This window comes from Rhea pennata, chromosome 3 (assembly GCF_028389875.1).
Source record: "Rhea pennata isolate bPtePen1 chromosome 3, bPtePen1.pri, whole genome shotgun sequence".
Taxonomy (NCBI): domain Eukaryota; kingdom Metazoa; phylum Chordata; class Aves; order Rheiformes; family Rheidae; genus Rhea; species Rhea pennata.
In genome coordinates, this window is record NC_084665.1 from 118,954,691 (window position 1) to 118,968,461 (window position 13,771).

General features: G+C 38.9%; 1 protein-coding gene across 1 annotated transcript; it reads right to left on the reverse strand.

The window, feature by feature from the left end:
• Positions 1-537: 537 nt before the first annotated feature.
• Positions 538-13,533, reverse strand: LAPTM4A (lysosomal protein transmembrane 4 alpha). The gene is made up of 7 exons (XM_062573164.1): positions 13,366-13,533; positions 7,097-7,217; positions 4,842-4,918; positions 4,625-4,747; positions 3,215-3,310; positions 1,830-1,928; positions 538-1,325 (listed from the first exon to the last, which is right to left on the reverse strand). The coding sequence occupies exons 1-7, from the start codon at positions 13,462-13,464 to the stop codon at positions 1,251-1,253; spliced, it is 690 nt and encodes a 229-aa protein (XP_062429148.1). The 5' UTR covers positions 13,465-13,533; the 3' UTR covers positions 538-1,250.
• Positions 13,534-13,771: the final 238 nt, after the last annotated feature.

Consider the following 13,771-nt stretch of genomic DNA (forward strand, 5'->3'; position numbering starts at 1 on the left):
TGCTCAAATCCCACCTATTTCAATTAAACTTGCTAATGAATTACCAGATTTCTGGCTTAATTTTAACACCTGATTAGAAGTTGCCTACTCTTCACAAAAATTACCAGAACATTAAAGTATCTATTACAGAGGAGGAAGAATGTAAAGACAACTCCACCCCTCCAAAAAAGGGGGGCATTACTGAAATTATGACATATATGAACTGTAGACACATTTTCCAGCATAATCTTGTAGTCCTTCTGGGTTTCTCCCAACTTCTGAGATTGTCAGACATCAAAACTGCCCACGGGGCTGGAAGCTCTGTTTTTCCAGGGCATGCATAACTGGCAACCAGAATTCAACCAAACGCTTGAACTGCAGCAAAGGCCGCAGTAAAGCTTATACATTAAAATTATCCATGCTCCACACCCATGCGAGGGCTTTTGTTGGAAGTCACAGATCAGCCATTAAAAGCCATGTAAAAAAGCTACAGTTCATTAAACTGGATGCTCATGGAACATCACTGAAAAAGAAAGGCAAATCAGCCAAGACTACTGGTAAACATTTTGTAAAAGATTTATTTAAGTATCATTTATCACAAAGAGGAAAATACATATAAGATTAAAGGCATGCAACCATCTTCCACATTTCTACATTTTTCTTGCATTTGCAGCACATTGTAATACAACTCTGGGCCAAACTCGCTTCTTCCTGTAAAATACTATGTTTCAAGACATATGATAACAAAAAAAGTCCACAATAAGGTAAGATAACATATGAGAAAAGTGCAGAGTTAAAAAAAAAAAAAAACAATCATGTATATACCACATTCAAACCCCCTCCCCCTCCAAGGAGTGGATAAAGGCAAACTCATTTTGCTGCACGATCAGATTGTCTTTATGAACTACTTTACAAAAAAATTAATATAAATTAAGGGCACGATCCTGCAGACACTTATGTTCGTAGCTAACTTTTGCCATGGACCGGCTTGACTGATATTATTAAAAGCCAAAAGTTAGTCACATGCATAAGTTCTTGCATCGTAAGGCCCTAAGGCAGTAAAATGTTTTAAGAGCGTTAAGGAGAACAAAAACTAAAGCAAACAGAAAATCATTCCCAGATGTTTTGCTTAATAAGTTTATATCAAACATTTAAACAGAACAGTTTGCTCCTAAAGCCCTGAATATTTCTATTACTTAAGCAGTTTTGCAAGATTAAAAGACAAAACTCCCAAGAAGCTGGTACAGATGTTAATTAACATAAAGGTTTCTTCAGGCAGGTATGTAAGGAGGTGGAGGTTCTTTCTCAGGCATCTTCACTGCCATTTCATAGGTTGGCAGAACATACTAAAGAGAAGACATTAACAAGATTAATGCAGGTTTAGGAAAAAAAAAAAAAGTTATATCGCATCAAGAACTTAATTCTCCTGTAGGCAAGTTTTTAGAAGACCTCACTGATATTTCCACTAAGCCAGTGAGAAGGAAGCAAAAGAGGGTGCAGAAGTAATTTATTATTCTGTTGAATTTAAGTTCAAGTCATTAGTTCCATCTCACTGCCTCTTGGTTTTGCAAGCAGCAAGGACGGTTTTGACAAGTACAGTTAGAAAACTTCCCTCTGCTATGGGGAAGAAAAAAAAATGATTTTTCTCTAAGACTCCTCTTTTACATGCACAGCTCAGAAGCAATCCATCTTAACATTAGCCATTTCAACTTTTGAAATCTTTCTATTTAGAAAGCTGGACAAGACTTGCAAACTATGGACGCTGTTCTTATGCTTCAAAAATTAAACAATTGTGGCTCCTTTCACCTATATTAAAAAAGAAAAAAGAAAAAAGAAAAAAAAGATTTTACCTGTGGAGGAGCTTCAAAAGCAGGGTACACTGCTATCTCTGGCAAATTTCTGTTGCTGATATATTTATAGCAGTTCCATACACAATTAATTAGATATGCCTGAAAGAGACATTTGTGTTTTAAATATGTCCTATCCATTAGCTTATGCAGAAATAAAATGCTAGGTTACAGTCATAGAAAAAAAAGAAACAATAAAAACAAGCTAAATCAATACATCTGAGGGATGGATCCTAATTAACAGATTTCCGCACACGCATACATTATCTCCATTTAGTCTTGCTATTGAAGTGATTCAGACAGGATGAACTATGTGCTTTTTAGTAAGAGAATTTGCTGATCAATTCAGCTAATCTATTTGCCTCAAATTATTCCCTGACTTATGTTTCTGTGAATCCTTGTCCAAGCTGCCACTACAAGGAATACAGACCAACAGCAAGTTCCTGCTCGTCTTTGAATTATCATTAGTATTCATCCAATTGCTAGCGCAAAGGAGGGAAAGAACAGAGTTAGAGACAAAAAGGAGAAGAGGATACAGTAAACCAGCCTGAACTTCAATTCAGCATAAACTGCTGTGGAATCACACACTGTCATGCTCTAATGACGTTTATGTTTCTATTAACCTGCATAACATTTTTTCCTGTATTTTCCCCCAGTAAATTAGTACATGCCTATACACAAGGTACTGAATTTCAAAAATCAATGCAAGAAATATTTTCTACATTAGCTTTGTACTTTATCCCACCAATTAGACATTCTGCTTGGAGAAAGTATAGAAAACAAGAATTCCTCTGCAATTTTGTTTTTTTAAATTCAAGTTGAATGCAATTAAAAGTAGTCATAGCTATATTACGAACTCATTTTTCTAACTAATACTTTTGCCTACATAAGAGTTTTGTAAGTCAGATGAGTATCTCTGTATTTATTTCCTTCAAAACAGAAGCAACTAGTCGTATGACCCACCTGCAGGAAGGAAGATGCACTAACCTATGCATTTTTTTCCTTCCAAAATACATCCCCTGGTTTGGTAGGTATAGTATGAGATTTAAAATTTCATTTAGAAAGCTTGTATGCACTAATTCAATGTTACTTCATAACAAGCTTAATTTCATTAAATACTAAGTTTGTCTCAATACATGGAAAAGACTACTTCCAGACTTTGTGCCTGTCTACTGCCTACTCAAAAGCTAGAACTACATAAACACGCCCCACTGAACACAATATAGAAGTAGTTTTATGTACTGGTGTTTTCAAAGACTGAGATCATAATGTAACAGAACATCGTAACGATTCTATCAAAGTAGTTCTTAACTCAGCAAATTTCCACATACTGATAGCACTTCACATAACAACTCATAAAATAAGCACATGCTTGAATTGTAACTCACCTTCAAAATGATAAATAAAGCAAACGACACCAGAACAATAAACAAGAGACAGCTAGAGTCCAGGGCAAGGAGATCATCTTTGTAAGGAAAATCTGGCTGTTTAAGAAAAAGGGAGGGAAGAGAAAGGGAGGAGACAAGCATGATCATCACACTTCCACAAATGCAACAGGAAGACACCCAACCTTAGCACCACATGAAGCAAACTGTCATACAAACTGCTCAAACAAAACCTATGAAAAGGTCAGTTTCTCACTTGCTCCATCTTTATCCCCCCACAAGGTATAATATTTATCCTGCCCCTGCCCTCGCAAGGGCAGATTACTACAGAAAAGCAGTACCAGTAAAGAAGCCTTGCGACCTTCCACATGCCGAGCCATTTCCTCTGTCTCATACTAACAGAGACCTCCACGAGCCTTCTTTGTAAACGGCTGCAGACCCTCGGTCCCACAAAGGAAGAGTATGACATTTGTATGAATGGTCCTCTATCTGACAGCTCTTCAATGAGTCAGTACTGACTACCTCCAGTCAGACCAACCAGTTACACCTGTGCATTCAGTGGGAAAGTTATCCCCAAGCTTCAAAGGAAGAGATACCAAAACACTTAAGTGTTTCTGCGAAGTCTGAACTCTTCTTTTCCCCCTAAGTGCAATAACAGGTACTCTCTCCGACACCAGCCCAAAATTTATCTCCATTTTCAAAGGAATTTTTAAAGCATCCACTTGGACACATCTAAACACCACCCAGAAAGAGCTTGAGATCCAATCCAATTGAGGGCCATGGAGTCCTTTTGCAGTTAAGTCACAGGCAGCATTAATGAGAACTCCATTACAGTCTTTTGAAAAAGACAGTGTTGCAAAATGAGAAGAGTCACATTCAGCGCAAAAAGGAACCCTCAGAGCATCATATTCTATCCCATGATGTTGTAGACCCCACCTCATAAATCTTTATATATAAATAGATAGATAGTAGAGTATAGGTAAAGTAGTATATTTTGTTTATGTATCTATATATAGAGGTATTAAAAAAACACACACACAAAAAAAAAAAAAAAAAGCCCCACGCACTTTAACCTACAGTAGCAAACCTGCCAAAGAACTGAACCGCTCAGTTCAGGTCATCTTTGTTTCTCGCCTATACGTAGCATGGATAGTTTAAACCACTATCTCCCTCAGTAAACATTTCTTTTCTCTCCTTGGCTTTACATTTAGGGAACAATTGACACCTTCAGCCCTTCCACCTCTGGTAAGTTCTCAATTCTCATAATCACCCTAGCAGACTTCCTTTACAGTTCCTGCTGCAGTCCAAACTCCTCTTCCTTAAGCACCGGAAGGTAAATACAGGTCAGTCAGTTATAAAACCGAAGTTTTACTTCAAGTGTTAAATGCTAATATGAGCTGAAGAAAGACTTACCAACTGATCCAGGTAATCCTTGATTCTGGGCAAATATGTAAGAGAACTGATGGCAACCAGACAACTGAGCACAAAGTCAAAGAGCTGGTAACAGAAGAATGGGATCAGCCAGCCCACACGATGCTAAAGGAAAAAATAAACAAAAAGCAAGCCTGTAGGGTATTTAATACTAAATTCAAGTGGCAACCTTAAAACAATTGACTATAAATATACTTACAGCAATTGCACCATACACCATCATTGCACTGATTGTGAACATGAGGAGAGAGATTGCAAATAGAACACAGGCATTTTCTGAATTAAAAGAAAAATAAGTATCAGTCCTTTCCTATAGTTATCATATTGCAGTTAACAAGTACACAAGCTGTTACTATGAGCTGTTCTAACCCAACTGTTTCATTTGTGCAAACTGGCAGCAGCTGACCTGAGTAACTCAGACCTCTACTAATCAAGATCTAGTCAAGGAAAACCAGCAGGCATTTGGAAAAAAGATGTTTGCCTTAATCAAAAAGGCTGAATTAAGATCAGCCACACCAATCAGAGACCTGACAAAGTTTGATAATAATGCAGCATAATGATGCTTACTCATAATATGTCAGTGCTCAAGCTGTGTGGGTAATTAACTCCACAACTAGATGGAGTTTTACGTAAGGTTACTACAACATCAACCTTTATACTATCAAATGGTTTGCTTATATAATGCAGTCATTGGGAGTGGGAGCTGCACTCTTCCTTAAAGTGACATCAAGGAAAACAGAAGAATCAGAAACCAAACAGTCGAATTCAGGACACTCATGGAAAATGAAAGATAAGTTCTCCTTTTGCATCATAGTTACTAATGACAGAAGCACAGTTGCTTTCCAGAGGTTAGATTACACTCACTTTTCTACAGCAACCACAGCATATACTTTTAAACTGGTTTCTTTTCCAGTTTTTAACAGTTTAAGTGTTGTAGTTCATGTTTTAAGAGAGTCTGAAACCAAACTTGTTGTTCCCAAGCTTGAAAGAGAACAACAACTGAGAATATTAACTTTCTAATCTGCAAATGAATTGAAAAGATCTATTATAGAAGCACTGACGTACACAATTCAGTACAGGATAACAACATCCACATACATAGATGGCATCAAGGAGGCGGCCTTCCTATATCTGAAGAACACTGTGTTGATAAGCAAGTGCTCTTAGTACTTAGCAACAGTTATATCAATAGCAAGTCCACAGAAGAAAAAAAACCCCACACAATAGAATTTTGATTCTGCATGTGGATAATGTCCCTTCCCACACACAAAATCCTTCAGCTTACATCCCAACATGCAGAACAAGAATTTTGCTGAGTCAAAACACAAGCACTAGCCATTTTAGGCTGAAGAGCAGAGAAAACACCTTCAGCGTGCACCAACATTTATTTCAAAACACAGAACATTTTTACAGGTATCAGTTGTCATTTTGCTTAGTATCTTGGCTTTATTAAGTATTTGATCTTTGCTCCCACTTGGATTTCTTTACTCCTACGAGTTGCTGTTACAGTTCAGAAGTGGCAGTACCACTCGAGTCAGGCCCTGAATAATTAACAGACTGAACTAGTACTCTCAAAATCCAAGTTTGTGATGATAGTACAGCACTATCTCCATTTTCTTCCTGAAAGAGTAAAGACCGTAAGTCTTGAGAAACATCCAAGCGACTATGTAGCCCAGTTATCCCTATATTCTCCCTCTCCTCCACAAACTGCACTTTTAATATAATGCAATGCCCTGAGACAAGACACATCAGAAAAGCCATTCAGCTATTCCTGCACTTTTAAAAGCAAAAAAGCAAGCATACAATTATGGTCTTAAAATACTAGATTAGTCTTTGTAATGTCTAAGTTTAATTGTAGTATGATGTGTGAAGTATCATCTACAGTGATAAACCAAAGAATAGTTTTAATTTTGCACATAATGATTTGTTCTGTTGTTGTTTCTCCTCTATGCTGAGGTTTAAGAGCAAGAAGTACTTCAGTTTTAATTAAATGCTTGACCTGGAAGTTTCTTCTGCTTTTCCTCAAAAGATGACCTTTTTCTTTGTTCAGATTCACACACAATAGCTCTTCAGGTCTTTTATTAAAGCTAAGAGCAGCACTAGAAATTTCAAAGACTTGTTAAATACTGATTTTTTTGTCTTTTCTGTTTTGCTGTCATAGCAAGGATGGTAGAGTTTTATGGAGAAAATTAGAGATGTTACATCTGTACTTCAGGACTCAAAACACTAAAAGGTTAAGAAGTCTTTAGCAATCATATCATTCAAGATATCTGGAAGTAATATGAAGTAAAAATAATACACCACGAATGTCTTTTTCTCCTTTCAAGTTAGTGGAACTTAATCCCAGAATATTTCAAAAAGCATTCAGAAAACAAAAAGACAATCTTATTTAAAATCTTTTTACATGCTTTATACTTTATTTTCTAATTGAACAGCAAATACTTATACACCTACCAGCCATTCGCTCAGAAGCGTAGTAATTTCCAATGACTTCATACTGGATATCAACAGTTGGCATTATGTTTGGATGAGTTACTTCTACAGTCAGCAAGATGCCCATCAGCAAGTTCACCACCTGAGAAAGATCAGTTAGTTACCTAGAAGTTATTTACAGTACAACACCTAAATCTTAAGGACACACTAATGTATCTTTTGAGTTAGAAACAAGCTCTTCGCTCTACCTTTAGGAGGCCAAAAAAACCCAAAATAGCTTAAAATTAACTAAATCAGCTTTAATTTTTTTTATATATATATATAAACACATAGGAAAACCCAGAAAACCCCCACACAAACCCAAAACACAGTACTGGACACTTGCTAGTTTTAATGAAACACAACTAAGTAATGTTCTATCCATTTAGTTTTGTCATTTGAATCCCTACAAGCCTCATCCATCCTCTTCATTTGCAGTGTATTGAATGCACAGACTTGAACAGGAAATAGTTAAAATAGACCGGGAAGAAAAAAAAAAAAAAAAAAGGTACAACAACAGACACAATGAAACACATTTGTAAAGTTTCTGCTTCCTACAGCTGGAAGGCAGAGTTAATTTAATGCACTAACAGTATACTGTACTCTACTCTTGCAAACAGTGGTGGGTGTCAATCAGTAACAGCAGATACGCAGAAAGCATAGAGGATGAGGGACAACTTATGCTTGCAGCTCCAATCCTCAGATATAGCTTACTTTCTAGTTGACCCGATGTTATAGTTTTAAGGAGGTGGGGGAGGAGGGTACTGGATCACTTCCCTTCCAAGATCATTGATTAAATCCACAAGTGTTTATTAAACACTAGTCAAATGAAAGAAAGAAGCATACTTACTCAGGAAGACTCAACTTCAAAAATCTAGGCATTAAGCATTGGCTATATGCTTACCAGTCATTTTCCTTACTTATACACTGCTGTTAAAAAAAATGACTGTTTCCCCATGCTGGTACATATCAGAAATGCTTCCAATAAGAAATTGCATTCATAGCATTTATAGCCAATTCAAGATTTACAGGAGTACAGTTTGATATTAATATCTGGAGAGAGAGGACAAGACTATGCAGAATAGCAGAAGGCCTTCACAATGTTATTCGCGTTGAGCACGCATGCAAGTGGCTTTATGGTAGGCAATGGCAGCGGGCAAGCGACCAGCGCAGAGCTCCCCAGTCAGCCTCATCTTCCCACTGCCGAGTGCATTTCCCTGCCTCACTGCAGAAACACTAACTCCTCAGAAGAGGATGATGCTAGTTTGCAGTTGCTAACTTAAGAATATCTACCAAATGTTTCTTCTTTTACCAGTACAATTTTAAGATCTGTTTTTAGGTTTCTGAGAACCGGTGGAGATAATCTTGCTTATGCTTTCAGTAAAGTGTTCTTTCTGCAGAAATCAGAGTTGATACTATTGTAGACATGTTATCACACCATCATGTTTTAGATTAACTTATTAGAAATTCAGCTTACCATTTCACAAGTTACTGAGCACTATTCTAATTACTAGAGCTATGTTTCCCTAACCTGAAATATGGTAAAAGGGAAACAGGAAATGAAAGTGTCAAAAACCATTAAAGTCACAAATGTAACACTTTTACTTGTTTCACCGATTCCAACTCAAAATCAAAAAGCCAATTAACACTCCATGGTTTCCAGTGCTGCATTGTTGCTAATTTATGAATTATACTATAGCACTGAACAATTCATAATGTTCAACATACGAATTTCAATTAAGATTTATCAAAACGCCCAGATCAGGAGCCATTGTAAGCAAAACAAAACAAACAAACAAACTTACAACTCTTTCACAGAAGCATGGTAACAGCAAGATTACACTGGTGCAATTTTTTCCCCTCCTCCTCCTGTCAGCTCCATAGTATAAGCAAATGGGAGAGCAAGAGTATGCTTGCATTACAAAGTATCTATCTTCCAAGCTTAGCAGAATATTCTCATTACGAACAGAACATTTTCACAAGAGGCCTATACAGAAAAGGAATCAGAGAAGTCTGAAGATATTAGAAAACCTGCATCCTAAAAAGTCTTGAATAATCATTACACAGTAGATAGTATAGGTAACATTTCAGAAGTGCCAGCAGTCCCCATCCTAGTCTTCCCAAATAAGTCAAAAAAGCATGTTCAAGTTTTTAATTAAAAGGTGTTTCAATCAGGATTAAAAAGCTCAATTGAGTTTCACTCTAAGTATTACATAGAGTAATTGAACAAGTGTATTTTGCACTTGAAACGGACATACCTGAACTTAAACAGATTTGGAGAAAACATATTCCTCTTTCCCTTCTCCCCCCAAATTTAACAGATGGTATTAAAGTTAAAAGTCAGCAACTATGAACTAGTAACACACGCATTACTTCTCTGGATGATCAGAGCTCCAAACACTGCACAGGACAACAAGCATTAACTTCTGGATTGATGACTTGTTATCTCCACAATATGCATTTAATACCCGATCAAGTGCTTTGCATCTGTAGAGGCCTGAAAATTAAGTCTTTCATGAACAGGTCAGAGGAGGGAAGTTGTCATGTACTATTACACTTCCATCTTCCTCTTACTATTGTAATATTTTTCTTTAAACATTTATTAAAAAAAAAGTGCTTTTTGATGAGCTATTGAGAGAACAGTTACTTCAAGTAGATGAGCATTTTAAAGCTTCTACTATTGGCAAGATTAGCAGAAAAAAAAAAAAACAAACTAGTTAAGACTTCTTTACTTCTGAAAGTTTTACTCAGCTAGTCTCAGGGAACTGAAAGTCTGTGGAGATTATCCTGACCCTTCTGCAATCCGGTAGCAATTGCATCATTTTGACTGCATCACTGAAGTTTGTTGCCAGAATGAAACAACCACTCCCTCCAAAACAATGCTATTACTTTTAGACTGTTTATTGAACTCTGATCTCATTCTGCAAATGCAGTGTTCATGTTTCCGGTTTCTGGAAAGCACTGTACCTAATAAGAAGGTTTACAAGAAGAAAGGAGCTTCAAAGCCACATGTTTGCAATTATGAAGCAACGATTTTTTTTTTTTTTTTTTTAAAAAAAAAAGCTTCCTACACAGTACAGCAGTGGATGTTACAGGGTAAAGCAAACTACGCTAGTTCTGGAACTCAAGCGCAAGTCCTCTAGGAATTTTTTCAAAAAAATTGCAACGATAATTTAACAATATATCAGAAGCAGTGGTGGCATATGGACTGAAGTATGCTTATGAGAGGCAGGACAACTGTTTCCCATGGCAGTTGGATCACAGAACACCAACATCAGGCATTTTAGAAAGTAATATTCTTGCTCTCTAGAGTCACAGGCATACATAATAAGGACAGTGATATATAACACTGTTTTAATGAGGAGATAGGTTAGTTTGATGCAAGATCTAATAATATACAAATAAGAACAGAAAGATGCCTAAAGAAACAGTTACACAGAAATAACACACATGTATTAAATAGCCGAGTCTCTTATCTTACTAAGACATCTGGAATAGATTGCTACAAGACTCCATTTTATGTTTGGTATCAAATTCCTTCAGGACTAAACAGCATGAGAACACAAAGTATCCAGCAAACACAAGCTGACCAAGATTTTCACTAACACAAAACTATTGTTGAACCAAGTATTCTCCCCTGCCAAAAGCCTCTCTCTCCCTCAAAAAGGTTATTTTGCTGTAACTTTTCAAAAATAAGTACTTCTAAAAAATAAAAAAAAAAAAAAAAGAAAAAAAAAGAAAAAATCTATTTAATAGTCTTACAAGCTAGTGTCAGATAGACTAAAATTAAGATACACACAGATGATTCATTAATCAGGAACATGCCTAAGCAACCTAACATTTTCTAAAATATTGAATGACTTTGGTATGTTTGTCAGTAGTAAGATTAGTTTCATTTGCACCGTTCGAGTCATAGTTAACTTTCAAAATGCTGGAATTGTAGCTAAATTCTTATATAAACCATTAGACACAGCAAGATCTCCTAGGGTCTTATGAAATGAAAAGTCTTATTTCAGCTAAAAAAAAGAAGTTAACAGCTTTCAGACAATTATCACATTTTTCCAGCTGGCACCTGGAAAGAACTCGATACAACATTTTCAAGGTACAGTTTAATATAAAGTGCCTGGTGCACTTTATAGCAAAACACAGCTACAAAGCACTTTGTGTGCAACCAGCTACTGAAAATCTACATTTTTTCCCTCCAGTCCTCTAGCCCACAGTCACTGAATCTGCTGCAGTTACACAGGAGATTAAAGGAACACTTTGTCTCAATCACCACTCCATGCTCTGAAGTAGTGATGTCTCAAGTCACAGGTGTACTTTTCACCATCCATAAGCAGTTCAGATTCAAGAAGGCAGAAAAGACACTGCATTCCTAGTCAAAAAGGAAGGGAAGCACAGGAAGTCAGGAAGAAAACAGAAGGGCTGCAGGATCTATGGCCAATGAACATACCTTCCTCCCTCCACTTAAGTTCCTCTGTTTCTATATAGTCTTGCTATCAGGAAATGAAAGTGTGGAAGGCAATAAGGTGCAACCATTTCATAACAAGGATGCATGCCTCCTTAGTGTTGAGGATTTATACTTTTAACTGAAGTACTGGAAGTATATTGTTGAACTCGCATTATGAACACAGGATAGAACTTCCGCAAGTTTCAAGGTGCTGTGGCCAGGGGAGGGGGGGGGGGGAAACTAAACCAAAAAACCCAGCACTCTAATAGACTTTAAGTTTTAATATTAGTTCATACAAAATATGAGAAATCAACACCAAGACATTATCCAACCCTTCATCTGAAAAAGAAATATCCCTCATCAAATTTTCTGTTTCACTCATCTCACTCTACACCTAACTTCATCTTCTATTCCTTCTCCTGCTATTTTGTCCTTTGCCCGTACATTGTCTGTAAATGGAACAACTGAGAGGCTGGGGGGGGGAAAAAATCTTTTAGTACTTACTGAAGAGAGACTGTAAGTTCTCTATACTTAAGTCTCCATACACTTCCACTCCTATAAAGCAGCTTCTACAAGCACTTCACATCAGAAGGTGAAAAATTAATTCTTCATTCTGTTCTCTTCTTTACCCTTCCCCAAAGGGTAAGATTTTGGTCACAGCTTTAGGAGACTAGAAAAGTTGTAATACAGCTCATTAACTATCCTCACACTTCCACTGTCCATTGGAAGTAAGGGGAAGGAAAGAAGTGCTTTGAATACAGTGGAACTTAGTTACTCCAGAGTTTGATATTAGTTTTTTTCGTACTCGTTTTCACATTTCTATTTCACTGCAGTTCAAAGACTTCTTAAAAAAAAAAAAAAAAAAAAAAAAAGTTAGAGCTTCACCATCACAACCCCTGTAGAAAAAGCATCCAAGGGTCAGGAAATAAAAGGCATTTTCCTCTAGTAAGAAGTTTCTGTAGTTCATCACCAACTCTGTGCTCAGAGAACATACAGAATGACAGAAAACTTCCCTTTCTACAAAGCTTTTCAAGAGAAGATGCTAGCATTGCTTTTGAGACCCTAACTTTCCCCTCAAATGTTACATACTAAAGGGAATCATACCTAGTCATTTTATTCTCAGTTTACCCTAAACGCCAGCCTCCTCAAATGCTAGTATAGCTCTTCTCTTCCAAGAGATTCACTCAATACTGTTTGATGCATATAAAGGAAGGAAGATCTGATCCTTTCAATCTAATTAAAGGGGGTGGGGGGAAAGCCAAATGAACAGAGATAGCAACAAGAATCCCTCAGAAAAACATATCACAAAACAAAACTCTAGCTTCGTTTTATTTCTCTAACCACAGCAAAGAAGGTCACCCCCTCACGGGCACAACTGCGGTTTAACGAGCCCAAAGGACCCCCCAGGAAGGAAAAAGGGCCTAAGCCGTGCCAAACTTCGTGAAACTCGTGCAGCTTCCCACGTCCGAGGCAGCGCCGAGCCAACCACACAGGACGGTTACGGCGGAGAGCAGGACGGCAGCTGACCCCCGAAGGAGGAGGGCGACGCAGAAGGGCCGAGGCGGAACCTCCGGCGCCCACCGAGACACCCCCCCCCCCCCGGCGCCCCCCGGGCAAGCGCCATGGCGGCAAACGACACCTCCCCCCGCCAACCCCCCTCCCCGGCGCATGCGCCCTGGCCCCCCCCCCCAACACTGTTCACAGGCCGGGCAACGGCCGAATTCCCACGCATGCGCGCTGCGCACCACCTAAAACACCGCCCCCTCAGCCCCGTTTGCTGCCCCCCACGCGAGTCTCTCACCATGTACCAGGTGCCCAGGATAATGGTGCCGGTCCGCACATGGCAGCAGCCACAGCAACGGGTACTGTAGAACCGGTCCCGACTCCGCTTGAACGTCATGGTCACGACGCCGCCAGCCTCCCTCCTCCCGGCCAGCCGCTCGCCGTCTGCAGCCACTTCCCCCTACAGCTGAGTGCCGTAAAACCCCCGGGACCGCGTCACCGCCGCTCTGACCAATCAGCGGCCGACAGCGGCGGCGCGGGGCGTGGCTGCGGGACGGCGCCCGCGTCGCCGTGGCAACGAGCGATCGGCGGCGCCGCGGGCCAATCACAGCCCCCCAAAGCGCCACACGCGCTCGCTCACCTGCGGCGGCGGCGGCGGGGGGCGCGGCCCACCTGAGGCGAGGCCCGGCGGCCCCGCGGCAGGT

Coding starts and splice junctions, on each gene's coding strand:
- LAPTM4A (XM_062573164.1), bottom strand. CDS start 13,464: ATGACGTTCAAGCGGAGTCGGGACCGGTTCTACAGTACCCGTTGCTGT. Junction 4,919..7,096: donor CGCTTCTGAGCGAATGGCTG/GTAGGTGTATAA, acceptor CTTTTAATTCAG/AAAATGCCTGTGTTCTATTT. Junction 1,929..3,214: donor CTTTATTTATCATTTTGAAG/GTGAGTTACAAT, acceptor TGTCTCTTTCAG/GCATATCTAATTAATTGTGT.